The sequence below is a fragment of the Thermobia domestica genome, chromosome 14 (assembly GCF_964235325.1).
Source record: "Thermobia domestica chromosome 14, izTheDome1.hap1.1, whole genome shotgun sequence".
Lineage (NCBI taxonomy): Eukaryota > Metazoa > Arthropoda > Insecta > Zygentoma > Lepismatidae > Thermobia > Thermobia domestica.
In genome coordinates this window covers 73,969,580-73,985,071 of record NC_137467.1, presented here as the reverse complement: position 1 = coordinate 73,985,071, position 15,492 = coordinate 73,969,580, and the positions used below count along the sequence as shown (strand labels likewise).

Sequence of the window (15,492 nt, the reverse complement as noted above, 5' to 3'; positions counted from 1 at the left end):
CGCGTCAGTTGCCTCCGAGACGTTGTAGTGAAAAGATCGCTAGTGGAGTGAGAGCATGTCATTGGCCTCCGTCGAAAACTGATTGAGTGCAAAATGTAGCGTCATTTTGAACAGCGTTATTCTGTCAAGTTCTGTGTGAAACTGAAGAAAACCGCGACAGAGACTTTTTGTATGATTCAAGAGGCCTACGAAGAAGAAGCCATGTCACGTGCAATGGTTTTCATGTGGCACAGGAGGTTCGCAAATGAACGCTAAAGGACTGATCCACAAAGAGTTTGTTTCTGCCGGACAGTGTCACAGGTAAGTTTTACGCTGGAGTGCTCCGCCGTTTGAAGGATCGAGTCCACCGCGTCTGCCCAGAGATCAAAGACGATTGGGTTGTTCACCACACCAATGCGCCCTCTCACACGTCGCTCGCCGCCACCGAAGTTTTGGTTAAGTTCAATGTGGCAACACTGCCGCAAGCCCCCAACAGCCCCGACCTTGCTCCCTGCGACTTTGTTTTGTTCCCCCGGATTAAGAGTCCTGAAAGGGAAGCGGTTTGACACGATTCCAGCGGTCCACGCAGCTTCGACGAGGTCCCTTAACAGTCTTGCACGCGAAGACTTCCACGGAGCCTATGAACAATGGAAAAAACCTGGCAGCGGTGTGTTGATGCCCAAGGGTCATATTTCGAAGAATTTTACTTCGCTGTACAAAAATGTTTAATATATTTTGTGTTCTCAGACCAGTCTTGAAACTTTGTGAATACACCCTGTATTGCCAATAAATCCAACTACAATTCAAGTTAAAACTTTATACATTGGATTCACATTAAAAGTTGAAAAATAAAATGCTTGAAATGTGTTTCGTAAGACTGGTTTTCAAAGAAGATAATCTACCACTTACCTCAATATTTATTTTAATAAGTTTAATAAACTGAATTTTAATAAATTGATGATAATAAATTGAAGTATTCATTTTATATGGCATTATATGTCATAAGAAAAATTCCTCGTACCTAGCGTATGTTTCTTTTTATTTCAATCCCAATTATTTTGATGTCTATTTCAGTAATTTGGCATCTTCTTTGGAGGACGTGATCCCCTGAATGTTTAAATCGAATTTTCTCCACTGGTTGACAAACATATTATGTGAAAACTCGATTTAAACACTCAAGAGGATGCCAAATTGCTGAAATACGCATCGAAATGATTAGGATTTAAACAAAAAGCAATACACTATGTACGTGAAATTTATTTTCTTATTTATATTAACACTTACTTTATTGATTGCGTCTACAAGAGTTTTCCTGAAGAGTTTCGGCCATTCCGTGGTCCTTTTCATCAGGCTAAGTCACTCATGGAGATCGATTCACTTCATGAAAACATTATGTCTCTTAATGCAAGAGTTGTAAACTTGAAATCTCTTGATGAACAAGTGATTTAAGGAAGATTTCTTTTTGGATGTTTCTTGAAAAAAGTATTTGGAATATAACGATTCTTCTGTGGGCATGAACTAAGTGTGATCATCTTATCTTGATGCAACTTATGCATGTAAAGTTGAACATCAATGCACAAATTAAATTTAAATTACTAATTTTAAGAGAACTGTTTAGGAAAACTCTTATAGACACGATCAGCAAGATAAAGGTCATACTTATCCCCTTTGAAAATTAGTATTGAAAATATATCAATTACGGTGTTTTCTAATAGTTTAAGTGCTTACGACGTAACAGTATTCAATATTAAAAAGAAATAGATTTCAAACGTTATTTCAGTCATATGGCAATTCAGGTGCAGCATACATGCTAATGATTCTCAGTATTGCATAATAGAGGGCTATGTTAGGAACCACATTTTTTCATTCCCTGAATTGTTAACTATTTCATTTTTCAACTTTTTCGATCATTCGTTCCTTCTTACATAAAGTAAGTTTTGTATTTAAACCGAAATGTATTTATTCTCCTTACATAAAGTACATTTACTCATGTCGTTTCATGCACTACACAAATAACGTCGAAATAAAAAACTAAAAAGTAAATTTCAGTCGAAAACACACAGGAAAAAATCTTCATATACAAATATATTAATACTATCGAATGGTACTGAATAAAAAGAGCAATTACATGCTTTCAATATCTGTAAACGTATTTTTTACAAAAGTGAAAGACTGGCTTTAGAATACATTTTCTATTGGAACAGCTGTTAATCAAAAGTCAATTTAACATTTAGTGATTATAGCACTCTCGTATATAGAAAGTAACAACGACCGTAAAGAACACACTACTTAATTTGAAGCTCGTTTTTTTTTTTTTTTTTTTTTTGTATTTCTGAAAGCGAAAAAAAAAATCAAAATTTCTGAGAATGTAATAATAAAAAGTCAGCTTTGAATTCTGCACTGCGAAATACTTGCCACTCTTGGCAATATTATTTTTAGATGAAAAATACGAATGATAACGTTGTATTGTCATAACATGGTCACAAGAAATTTGTCAGTAGAAAATAATATGTCCAAAAGTATTAACGATCTACTATTATTTCAAATAGAAAAGAAAATGGCACGAATTTTACTTAAAACGACTCTTAATACCTTAAGTGGTTTTGAAGTAATATTCGATGTCTCATATTACGATCACAGCCATAGTTAATCAAATTCACGTTCATTTCAAGACATTTGCGTTACGTGTCTAATTTAAGAATTAAAGTAACGGTTCTACATTGCAGGAGAAATTTCGTTACAGCCAGAGCAACAAACTGTATTGTCCAATTACGAGGCCAATATGGTGATGAACGAGAACCAAAGAAATCCAAACTTCCGAGCTCTACGCGAATACGACCCCTAGTGAGGACAGTTAGTCCAAGAAAGCAAACCCCAACGAGTTAGTAAGCGCAAGTGAGCCTCATTACTAGCAGCGAGCCCGAAAAAGCGCGAGCTTCAATAAGGTCAGTGAGCCCAAGGAAGTACACACCCAACGAGATTACAGTGCGTGAACACGATTCCCATTGACGATAGCAAGCCCATGGCGCATTAAGAGTAGACCCGAGAGCGCCAGCCCGTTCTACCGCAGTAAGATAGAAGCCGAGTGAACGCGAATTACATTAAGAATAGTGAGCCCGAGAGACCACACACTCCAACGAAATAAGTGACCGCAAATAAATAATAAGCCATTGACATTAGCAAAAGCAAGCCCGATACGGAATGACTGATTCCTATGTGAACACGAGCATAGTTACCACACTAATCTAAAGATGAGTTAAGTTGGAGTTTTATATTATCTCAGTTTATCATACGTAGGCTGATCAATAAAGACTGAGGATCAGTGTTTATTAGGTGAATAGAACAGCAAGGCACAGAAAACGAAACACGTCTGTGTAGTGGGAGAAGTGACGAATGGATCGAACAAGTTTGAAGGCCATGAAGTCAGGAATGTGATTTTGGCAGCCGTTCAAGCACACGTAGTTTCAGTTTCACATAAGGCAACACGGAAGTGACACGCGAAGAACAGTACAAAAATTCTGTTGACTATCTTGCTAAGATCAACGTTCCATGTGTACCACATCCTTCATATAGCCATGATTTAGCCTCTTGTGATTTATTTCTTTTCCAACTTTGAAGAAACACCTGCGGGGACGATGTTTCACATGTTCAGGTACAGCGCTGAAAGCTGCGGAGGCAATTTTGAAGAATCTGTCCAAAAATGGCTTCCAGCATGTCTTTGATGATTGAAAAATGAAATGAAATCTTTGAGTTTTACGTCCCACGCTTATGCCGGGTAGGCTAAAGGAGACGGTGATTATGAGAAATGAATGAAATGGTGGAATGAAGAAAGTGAGAGGAAACGGGAGAATCCCGAGAAAACCCACGCACACGGTGTTTGTCCACCACAAAGTTCACTTGGCGGGGTCTGGGATCTTTGATGATTGACAAAAACGTTGGGACAAGTGCATTGCATGTAATGGGGACTATTTTGAAAAAGACCATCAACAATTGGAGGATTAGTACAGTTGTATTCATTTATGTTCATTCTTTATTGATTAACCCTCGTATGAAAAGTAAACTGTCAGTAACAATTTCTCCCACAATGTAGCACTCATCATCATTTGGTCCCTAATCAATTAACATAATATTCATCCTACAATTCAGTTTTGTCATCATTTTTTCACCTTTTATTTGAACTTTTACTGGGATAAACAAAATACACTCGCACATAGACAAAATGCATGAGAGTTCTTATCACAGAGTTAATGTCACGATAGTTGCAACTTCTTTGAGAGTTCATAACAGCACTCATCAAATTGCTCCTTGTGTTCTTTCTTAACATATCGACGGAAACCTGAAAAGAAATATCACAAATATTAATGTGTAATGGAACAAAATATTGCATACAATTATTTAAACTATTTCACATGCATTTACTACTAATAGAAAAAACAAGGAGGAAATAACATGGAGAAATATGACCGCTAGACTGGTTTAACATCTTACGTAATCAATTTTAAATATTAGGCAATACACTAAAATGAAAAAAAAAAAACTAATATGTAGCGTGCAGAAAAGCACTAAATTGTCCATCTAAATAATAGAAAAAATAAAAAATGAAAAATATAGACACCACCACCCATCATTTAATGATTCACTCATACAGGATTCAGAAGAAAAACTGGTAACTATCAACGTTTTTGAAATAAAATAAAATAAATAAATATTGTGTTTTTGAAATAGAATCATAACTACTGACTAAGGATGTTCCAGATTCCGGAATTTTGGAATCTCAAAACTTTAGTTCAGTACTTCGGAATCTTGGAATTTAGGAATGTCGGAATTCCGTAATCTGACAACTTCAGCCCCAAATTTCGGTATCACGGAATCGCAGTTAGAAATTTCGGAACTGCAATTCGAAATTCCAGAATGTGGGAACTTCGATTCAGTATTTCCAAATCTTAGAATTTCAGAATGTGCAACGACGCTTCGTTTGTCCGGTATATCATATTCTCTGAACGATGGTGTTTCGGAGTCTTAGTCATCGAAACTGCGGAACTAAGGAATTTTGGAGTTTGGAAATTTAGAATTCCTTAATCATCACTACAACATTTCAGAATCTTGGATCTTCACATAACCTAGTTACGAAATCAACAGCACTATTGAAACGAATATCCCTGCTATGGGAAACTTATTACTTTTAGCCCATTGTCACTGGCAGCAATAGATCTTTCGCTCCGTCCTTCTGCAGAACGGGAAGTGCTGGAGCTAATGGTTTTTTCAGGGCATGATCCAGGGGTAAATTTCTCCCGGACATATGTCCGATGGTGCTCAGTGTGTGGTATTAATATTTTTGTATTTCTATTCATACTTCTCGTGCACAACAACTCCCCCGGGAGGAAATTTCAAATTATTCTTTATCGTAGCTAGGTGGGCCCCTAGTGTAATAATGTGTAATAATCAGTTTCTTCCATCTGAGTTCAAGATGATATATGAAAAACGAGAAATTGGTAACTAACGTAAAGGAACAAACTGATAATTATGATTTGAGATATCATATACAATAATTAAGCAGTTATAGTTTCAATGCCCAGATATCCCAGAGATAATTGCAAATTTCGCTTAAATTTCTGAAATCTGGAACTTAAAGAGCAAAGGATCACAGACAAAGAACGTATTTACTCGAAAAATACATCAGCCTATGCTTGTTTACCTAGCAAATGTATTGTTTTCAACCGAAAATATGAGTTCTGGAACTTTGCCCTTAGATTGACAGCGAAGTACCGAAATTACTTGACTCATCTATTGATGTTTTCGTATTTTTTTCTCTTCTTTTTCCGCGACGGGCCAATGCAACTTGGAGGATCAAGCTCACTTCAATGTTTTCAGCGTGTGTGTGTTTCTCTAGATCAATAATTTTCAATTCGCCTGCATATAACATAGAAGCGGGCTTTTACGTTCAGAGCTCGGAGAAAGAAAACAGGTTGAGCACACTGAATTTAATGAGTAATACCGCAAAACTATCGATTACACTTTGTTTCTGTCCCCACTATCTGCTATCAACGGTTCGTCTGCTGCCTTCTGAGGTTTACTGACAATCCGAGCAGCAAACTAGAAAATTATGTGGGTACCAATTATTCTGATTTGTTTATACGCATTGTTTCACATAGTAAGAGCATCAATTTGAAATACTGATTACGCTTAATATAAGTCATATAGTCAGTTTACTCAACGACGCCTTTAATTAAAGCGGAGAACAAAAAGATACTACCTTACTACGAAAATGTTTAGGAAACTGTCTTCTTTATTACTATCTTTTCTTTGAAACAACTATATACTATTTATTACATTATTACATCAATAGAAAAATTGTAAGTATATCAAGATTTTAAAAGTAAATGGATCTAAAGGCTACCGGTACTCTCGTTACACAAATCTGATGTCATATTTTAAATTTCTTTCTTAAGGAGCATCAAATTATCTTAAGTAGAAGAAGAGACTAAAACATTAACATAGCACAATTACAGTAAAAATTTAAATTATTACTTCACCTCGAAATAAATGGTAAGATTTAGTTTCCCCTAAAAATATGTCTTTCAGTGTTGAAACTAAATTGTTGAAATCGGCAGTTTTATGGTAGGTTCGGATGATTGTAGAGAATTTCTGATATCTTTCATCAGATAAACTCTTCTTCACCTGAAATAATAGTAAACAACATTACAGAAGTCGATTACTAATAATTTCAAATTATGTATACAAACTAAATCATATACACGATTTCAAGAAGAATCGTAAATATTTTGATAGGTATCAATTATTTTCAATACAAGAAGGTTTTATAAATGTTTTTCAATCGGCTTTCAAATACAACTGTTCAAAATTGGCATACAAAATGGTAATTAGTAGAAATACTACACATAATAAATCCGTATGTCTCCGTAAAAATATACTTCCTATATTTTTTCTCTGAAAGCGTGTGGCGAGGTATCTCAACCATTTGATTTGGTTTGTTACGTTATCAAATTCATCTCGTAAATCTTAATTATCTAAGATTTCACCAAATGAACTTCCATTATAGCATTAGAGGACATTACCAGAATTTCAGATGTGCCAGCTCTTTTAAAAACGAAATGGAAAATAAAATAAAAATTTGTCAGAAAATGTTTGACTTTTCGCAGAAATGCGAAAATTGTTTTGCTTTATTTTCAATAAAATACCAGGCGATCCACATTTTTTATTAATGGGTAAATTGCAAGAGAGATTTAGTGTGAATCCGACCACTGTTAAAACGTAACCTAAGATTGTAGCTATATTCTAAAGAATGCGGGGCATTATGTCCGGCGTACTGGATCACAATGCATCAAGGAGATGAACATTCTGAATCGGAACTGTCACCGGCGTAACATATTTGCAGTATTAGGTGATTAGCTAATGCATGATTTGAGCACTATTAGTTTATGCAAGACTAGGTACCCTCTCTCCATTACAGCATCCAGATGCGTCATTGATTGAAAGATGATTTCCAGCAGCAATAATTGGTCGCAAGGAAGCAGTCAAACGGTCTCCCCAATCATACTAAAATTTAATGTATTTTGTGGTTGGAAGTACTTAAAATTCAAAGTGTACAGCATCAAAATCAGAGGCAGGGACATCTGCGTAAACGAATAGCTGCACAATATATGCATGATACTCCCATTGAAATGCGTATTGCTGTGAGGAAAGTGAATACACAGCTGATGAAAGCACACTATTTTAAAGTTTCAGGTTAAAGCCGTCAATGATGCAGTAGAAGGTTACAAATATGTGCCATAAAAATCATATAAAAAATAATAAGAAAACGAATCAGCTACTTCTCAAAAATAGCTGCATTCACAGTAAGACTAGAATGCAAACTATGCTCGTAACATTCCCCGCAAACAATTTAGAAGGAATCTGGGTCAGAAAACGGTATGGTATACCTTAATTAGGTATAGCTGAAAGAACTACTATTAACAGAAGTTGAAGTGTATACAGATGTCTTCAAAAAACAGAAGATGAAATCTGGTTTTACGATTTTCGTATTTTCGAGAAAAAAAAAGTCAAGTGATTCTCCAATATGGCTGCAGTTATGAACGATATCCAAAGTAATTAATTAAAATATATTTCTGGAAATAAGATGTAGAAAATATTTCTTAGATTATAAAAACGTATCGCGCTAGTTAATATGGAAATTTGTCTGCTGATATCGTCCTTTAGTGTAAACTACTGCACACTGGGACCAAAAGGCATTAAATATCTAGTTTTAATTTTTCTTCTACTTTATTCCATTTGTTTATCTTTTATCCCTTGTCTGTATCCTAATCCTTTGAATATCGAAAAATAATTCATACTTCATTCTTTTTTATTTATATTATCATCATTATTCTAGTTCTTTGAATACACATTAATGCTGTATTATTTAGGAACGTACAATGAAATAACAACTTAACTGTATTTAAAATTGTACCTCTGGACGTCCTATGTGCAGCTGCAGCAATAAATTAAGTTCAGTTGAGTTTCAGTTTAACGCCCCTTTCAGCAGCGAGGTTATATGAGACTGGACCTACTGATTAACGTGGAATCCGAACCACATGAGCTCCCGCCGGGAATCGAACCCGAGTCTCCCACGCCAAAGGCGCCTACGTTAACCGCTTAGCTTGCAGCAATAAATTTACACCGTCTAACAATTAAGTAATGAAGCCCATTTTACTGGATCAGAAAACGGAAGATGAAATCTGTTAACATAATTCCGATTTTATCCAAAGTCATAATTTGTTTGTTGTTTCAGGTGTGGATTGGATGAAGATTCCACAAGAGAAATAACGATGTCGCGACTCAAAGGAGCCAAAAAGTGACTTCGAACGTCGTCGGATAGTGGGACAGTGCGACCTCAATATAGGCCAAATTTCCTAAAACTTTCAGATTCCATTATCCACCATCAATCGGGTTATTACCCAGTTTAAAAGACATCAAAAAGAAAGTATGAATCCATGTTCTAGCCGACCAGACTCAACGCAACGCCAGTTTAGAGGAACCAAAAGGTATGTAGAACAAAATTACAGGTACAAGGCTGCAGATGTGGCAGAACCTGTGAAGGTACGCCGGATAACAGATGCCGGATATCTGAATCAATAAAACTACCATCGAAGAGCTGCGAGACGTAAATCCTTGCTTACCACAGCCAATATTGCTAAGCGAAAAACGTGGGCAACAAACATGTTGCAGCACGATGTTAACTTTTGGCGTTACGTAATTTTCTCTGATGAGTCCACATTTTCTCAATTTTCATTCAGAGGACGACATGGGTCTGGGGACAACGCCTTCAAGAATTCCACTTACCGCTTACAACCAATAGTCAAACATAAGATTTTCGCTGATGGTATGGGGTGCATTTGGAGCTCTGCAAACTTAACAGCGCTGAATACATTGACATTTTGCAGGAAGATTGCTACCGATATTTTCCACGGTTAGCTCCCTAAAACAACAACTCTCTTTACGAAAGATGGCGACCCTTGCCATATTGTTAAAACATCCAAATATGGCAGACACAAAATGATATCTAAAAACTGCCGATTATTCTAGATGAGGTCAGATAACGTTTCCAAAAACCCGCTTCCGTGATGAAGAATTTTTTCAATGTTTGCGTGAAGAATGGACAACAATTCTCAGGCCACAATTACGGAACTCACTACTTCCATGTCCTAACAGGCTAAGACTTTGCTTCAAGCTAAAGGTGAATCAATAAGGTATTAGTCTGTATCCTTTCGTTACCATTTGATTTCTGTATCAAGTAGGTCAGTCAAATAAAGATAACATTTTATAAATAGAGATGTCCATTTTAGGTGAACTCGAGTTTTCGATTTTTGTCCATTAAGCACCGTTCTAGATATCGGTGCGCTATCCAGGTCATTTCCTGAACAACCACACACACTCCACAATTCATGTGGCCTGGTTTAAAAGTATGATCTCCAATCTCAAGAGCTGGGACGTGTGTGGTTGTTTAAGCAGCGAACTGGGTAGCGTAGTTGTTAGCGGACCGGAATGCTAAACCAGAGTAATCGTTTTGATGCCAAACCCTCACCTTTTCACTCTGAATTTTAAATATCTTACCTCTTTGACGTAATCTACAGTACCCGCCTTCTGAGAGCTATTAGCATCTGCAGTCCCTTCTTTTGTATGTATGCTAGCATCGCTTCCACTTGGATTTGCACTATTCATATCACCAACACTCTTTACAGACGGCACCACTGTTCCTGAATTTGTTACTTTGTAACGATCACTGTTTGTACCGGATGAATAAGAAGTACTCGCTCCATCTTTAGTTCCTAAATTGTTCAAAAAACTCTTCCCTCGGTATTTGTTGAAGGGAACATTTTCTACATCCTCAACACCGGAACTATCTGCATTAAATTTCAAAGGAACTATTTTTAATTTCTTCTTCTTCGGTACGTTATCTATCACAGTCTCTGCTTGGGAAGATGAGGATGTAGGAAGCGTTTCATTGAAGTTTATCGCTGTTGTTGGTCTATCTAATTGACTAAAAAGTTCCTGGCTACCAGACGATTCAGACTTGCTTGATAAATGAGAACTTCGATATTCATCCAGTGACCAATTCTCAGCTTTCGTATCACCAGACTCTCCGTTCAAATTCGAGGTTCTCGGTCGACTAGCACGTGGCAAGGTGAAGTCAAAAGACGCTCCTACCGGAGTAAAAGACGGATTGTCTTTTTCATCTGTAGCACTAGATATGTATTTTCCTTTTGGCGCTGGAAGCTGTAATAGAAACAAGTAATCACATGCTAGGAGTAAGTATATCGTAACATCAACAATTTAAATATTAACATTTCAAACAGCAGAAGAAAACCATTTGAAATATAAGAAATGGTACTTTCACTCAATATTTTCTAAAAATAATTCATGATGTCGAAAATTAATTTGCAAAACAAATTTTAAAAAATCACAAATGATAAAAAGACAATACAATATTTGCCGGTGTATAGATACACCACACACTAGCCTCACTCGAGTACTGTTTCTCGTGAGATCAGCGAAGTTAAGCAGTGCCGAGTTTGGTTCGTTCGAGGAAAAGTGGGTGATAGTATGTGCATTTTTAATATGATATTGTGAAGTACTGAATATACTGAATGAATGAAAAAATCTCATCTTGAGATAATAAAAACAAATTAAAGTATTGGTTACATTTATATTTGAAATAGCATACGCAACTTAACATTAAACAAAAATAAAAACTAAACAATAAGCAAAACGCAATAATACAATATCAGTAACATGACAGCCTAGAATGTAGGAATTGTCGATTTGGATCATTCTTGGTACAAGACTAGGTCTGGAAATGTACTTTTATATGTATTGTTGTGTAACAAATTTATTTGTTAGGAAAAAAATTCAAGCCTCACTTGCATAAGCGTGTATCTATGGTAACATCTGTTATTGTGGGTGGATGTTAGCAAGTAACCTCTGTCATATGATTGGCGCATGGGAGGTGGTGCCCTATATGAATTTTCCTTGAGGTATATCAAGTTTCCGTTCGTCAGTACAGTGGTAAAGGTAAGGTGCTCTACATCTTAGATTATGAATGTAGTTCTAAAACAAAAGGGGCCTAGTTATTATAAATTATTTCAATGCGATTGTGTATTAAGTGCAAATTCATGATTTTGTGAGCTCTCAAGTGAAAATTTAAGCGCGATGTTTAGTTATGACAAAAATTAGTGCATGTTGAATAGAAATAATGTTTAGTCAAGTTTGAATTCGATTACAATTTACGTACAAAAGAAAATTGGGAATTCTGTTACTTTGCTCACTGGGCATTGGTATGTACGTTTTCTTTATATATTTGCATGGATTTTGAAGACTTATTTAGACTGGGCAAATATTATTTTCTACATATTACATGCTCCTATTGACATATTATTCAGCCCATTTATAAACCTATTGCGAAAAGTCCTTTCTTATTATCTGAATTTGAGAATTAACTTCATTTTGTTATCTGTTATAATTTACTTCTACTTAATTTTGAATAAAATTTGTTATACTTTAGTTGAAATGTATTTCTTTAATTGTAAAATATACCTAATAGAGAATACAATATTAAACGTTCTACCCGAATCGTTTCTTACATTTGATCAAAGAAACGTAACAATATTTATTTTGGCGTGGTGAGAAAAAGAGTGTAACGTGGGTTCCTGTCACCACGGCATGGCGCGTCCTCAGGTTGCGGATCGAGGAGAAGGCCTCTAGATATAGAGGTTAGCTGCGAATATACTGAATAAGCAGTCGCGGACAGCCGACTAGGGGTGGTCCTCCAGCTTGGGGGTTTGGGTAGGGCTAACAACCTCATCCTGTAAAAAAAAAGCACTTGTTCAGAAATATTCACAAAAGCCTCGGACAAGGACTGATAACTTGGCACGACCTCAGCAAAAGAAAATGGACATGAGATTTGGAACATGGAATATTAGGAGTCTTTATAGGGCAGGCGCGTTAAAATCCGTAACGAGTGAGTTAGAGAAATACAGGATGGACGTAGTAGGAGTTCAGGAAGTTAGGTGGGAAGGAAATGGATCTGAGAATTCCGGAAATTTTACGTTCTTTTACGGGGAAGGAAACAAAAATTATCAGTTAGGAACAGGGTTTTTCGTTCATAAACGTATATTACCAGCAATTAAACGGGTTGAATTTGTCACTGACAGACTTTCTTTTATTACTCTTAAGGGACGGTGGTGTGATATTATTGTTTTAAATGTACATTCCCCAACTGAAGATAAAAATGACGATATAAAAGACAGTTTTTACGAAGAAGTGGAACGGATATTTGACCAACTCCCGCGATACCATATGAAAATTCTATTAGAAGATTTCAATGCAAAGGTAGGACGAGAGGATATTTTCAAACCGATTATAGGGAACGAAAGTCTGCATAAGGAGAGTAATGACAACGGTGTTGACTCGTAAATTTTGCAACATCCAAAAACCTAATCGTGAAGAGTACAAAATTCCCACATCGCGACATTCATAAATACACTTGGACATCACCAGACGGGAAAACACATAATCAAATTGATCACGTTTTAGTAGATAGAAGAAGGCAATCTAGCATAATTGATGTCCGGAAAATTACGCTGGCTACAAAATCCGAATGAAATAACTACACAAAATTTCGCAGATATCAGGCTGGAAACTTCCAAAACTTTTAGAACAAAAAAACGCGACTTTCTGAAAGCTAAAATTAAGGAACTTGAAGATAATAGTAAAAATAAAAACATCCGGGAAATGTATAAGGGAATCAACGAATTTAAGAAAGGCTATCAACCTCGTGCTTATATATTAAAGAAATCTGACGGTACAGTTCTCACTGACACGGGTAGTATCTTAAATAGATGGAAAGATTTCTTTGACGATTTGCTTAACACGCAATTAAAAACTAGTGTGCGTGGAGAAAAGGTGATACACACCGCAGAACCGTATATTCCAGAACCCAACCGAATAGAAGTAGAAACTGCTATAAAGAAATTAAAGAAACACAAATCTCCGGGGGTAGATGAAATTCCGGCTGAGTTAATTTTAGCTGGAGGCGAAAAGTTGTGGAACAAGATACACAAACTCATTCTCCTTATCTGGAACAAGGAAGAATTACCACAAGAGTGGAAAGAATCAATCATTGTTCCAATTCACAAGAAAGGCGACAAAACTGACTGTAATAATTATCGAGGCATCTCTCTTCTGTCAACATCCTATAAAATTCTTTCAAATATTCTATTAGCAAGACTGACCCCATACGCAGATGAAATTATTGGAGATCATCAATGCGGATTTAGACGGAATCGATCAACTATCGACCAAATATTTACCATTCGCCAAATACTCGAAAAAAAGTGGGAATACAATACCCCGGTACATCAACTATTTATTGATTTTAGAAAGGCGTACGACTCGGTTAGGAGAGAAACATTATACAACGTCCTTACAGAACTTGGAATACCGAGAAAGCTAATTAGATTAAGATATGTTGAAATGAATCCCAAAGTAAAGTCTGGGTAGGAAAATTTTTGTCCACGAGCTTTCACGTCGAAAATGGCCTGAAACAAGGAGATGCGTTGTCGCCATTATTATTTAACTTCGTTCTGGAATACGCTATAAGGAAAATCAAAGATAGCAACCAGGGCCTAGAATTGAATGGTATTCACCAGGTTATGGCATATGCTGATGATGTAAAGTTAATAGGTGATGATAGAAGAACAATAGAAAGAAATGCAGAGATCTTATTAAACGCTTGCAGGGACATGGGTTTAGAAGTAAATGCAGATAAAACTAAATACATGGAAGTGCGTCGGGACCGGAATACAGCAAATTATGGATGCGTTAAAATATTAAATAATACTTTTGATAAAGTGGATAGTTTCAAATACCTAGGATCAATATTAACAGAGGAAAATCATATTCACGGAGAAATTAAATGTCGACTAAAAGCAGGGAATTCGTGTTACTATTCGGTTCAAAATCTCTTGTCGTCGCGAATTCTGTCGAGAAATTTTAAGCTTAAAATATACAAAACGGTAATCATGCCGGTTGTTTTGTATGGCTCCGAAACATGGTCACTTACTCTGAGGGAAGAACATAGACTGAAAGTATTTGAGAACAAGATACTGAGACGAATATTCGGACCCAAGAGGAACGGGAATGGGGAATGGCGGAAACTTCATAACGAGGAACTACATAATTTATATGGTTTTACCCAACATTGTTAGGGTCGTGAAGTCTAGGAGGCTTAGGTGGGCGGGTCATGTAGCTAGAATGGAAGAAAGTAGAAACGCTTTCAAAGTCTTGACAGGAAGACCAATCGGAAAACGACCATTAGGAAGACCTAGGCGCAGATGGGAGGACAATATTAAGATGGATCTCGCAGAGATTTAAATACAAAGTAGAAACTGGATGCAGTTAGCTAAGGATAGAAGTCAGTGGAGAGCTTTTGTGAACGCGGCATTGAACCTCCGGGTTCCATAGGCCATAGAGTTAGTTAGTTAGAGAAAAAGAGGATACGCGATGGAGGGGCTCGAAATTTGAACTTAGCATTACACAACGGTCTGACAAATTTCAGGCGCTCTGTCGCAGTTAGTTCATCCTTGGCAAATTTACGTAGAAAAGCTTTTTTTTTTTTTTTTTTTCAAACTTCATTAGCTACCAAAGTAGACCCACGTGAGATGGCGAAACGTGGATTAGTCAAATTTGTTGGAGATTGCACATTCCTCATAAGAAAGGACAGATTCCTGTGTTCAATTATTGTAGAGCAGCGAGCGTGAAAACATAGGATACAATAGAAGTTCCCGCCAAGTGTAAACTACATGATATAATTCGATTTCTCCAGGTGGATATGCATACTACAACCGCAATTCGTCGAATGATGACGGATTATGACGGGAACTTCAAGTGACTATTGTGTGCACAAATGCTACAGAGAGCTTAAAGAAAGACTTGCTAGTACACGTCGAGAGTAGCCAA

At 36.5% G+C, this 15,492-nt stretch overlaps 1 protein-coding gene across 2 annotated transcripts in view; it reads right to left on the bottom strand.

Annotated features, from left to right (window-relative positions):
* Positions 1-497: 497 nt before the first annotated feature.
* The window catches only part of Rtel1 (Regulator of telomere elongation helicase 1), a 75,303-nt gene continuing 60,308 nt past the window's right edge, over positions 498-15,492 (bottom strand). For both annotated transcript variants that reach the window (XM_081738070.1, XM_081738068.1), the window contains exons 13-15: positions 10,090-10,752; positions 6,513-6,657; positions 498-4,315 (exon numbers count right to left, since the gene is read on the bottom strand). In XM_081738070.1, coding sequence (XP_081594196.1) covers positions 4,230-4,315; positions 6,513-6,657; positions 10,090-10,752 — 894 coding nt within the window. In that variant the 3' untranslated portion in view covers positions 498-4,229. The remainder of the gene's footprint in view (positions 4,316-6,512; positions 6,658-10,089; positions 10,753-15,492) is intronic.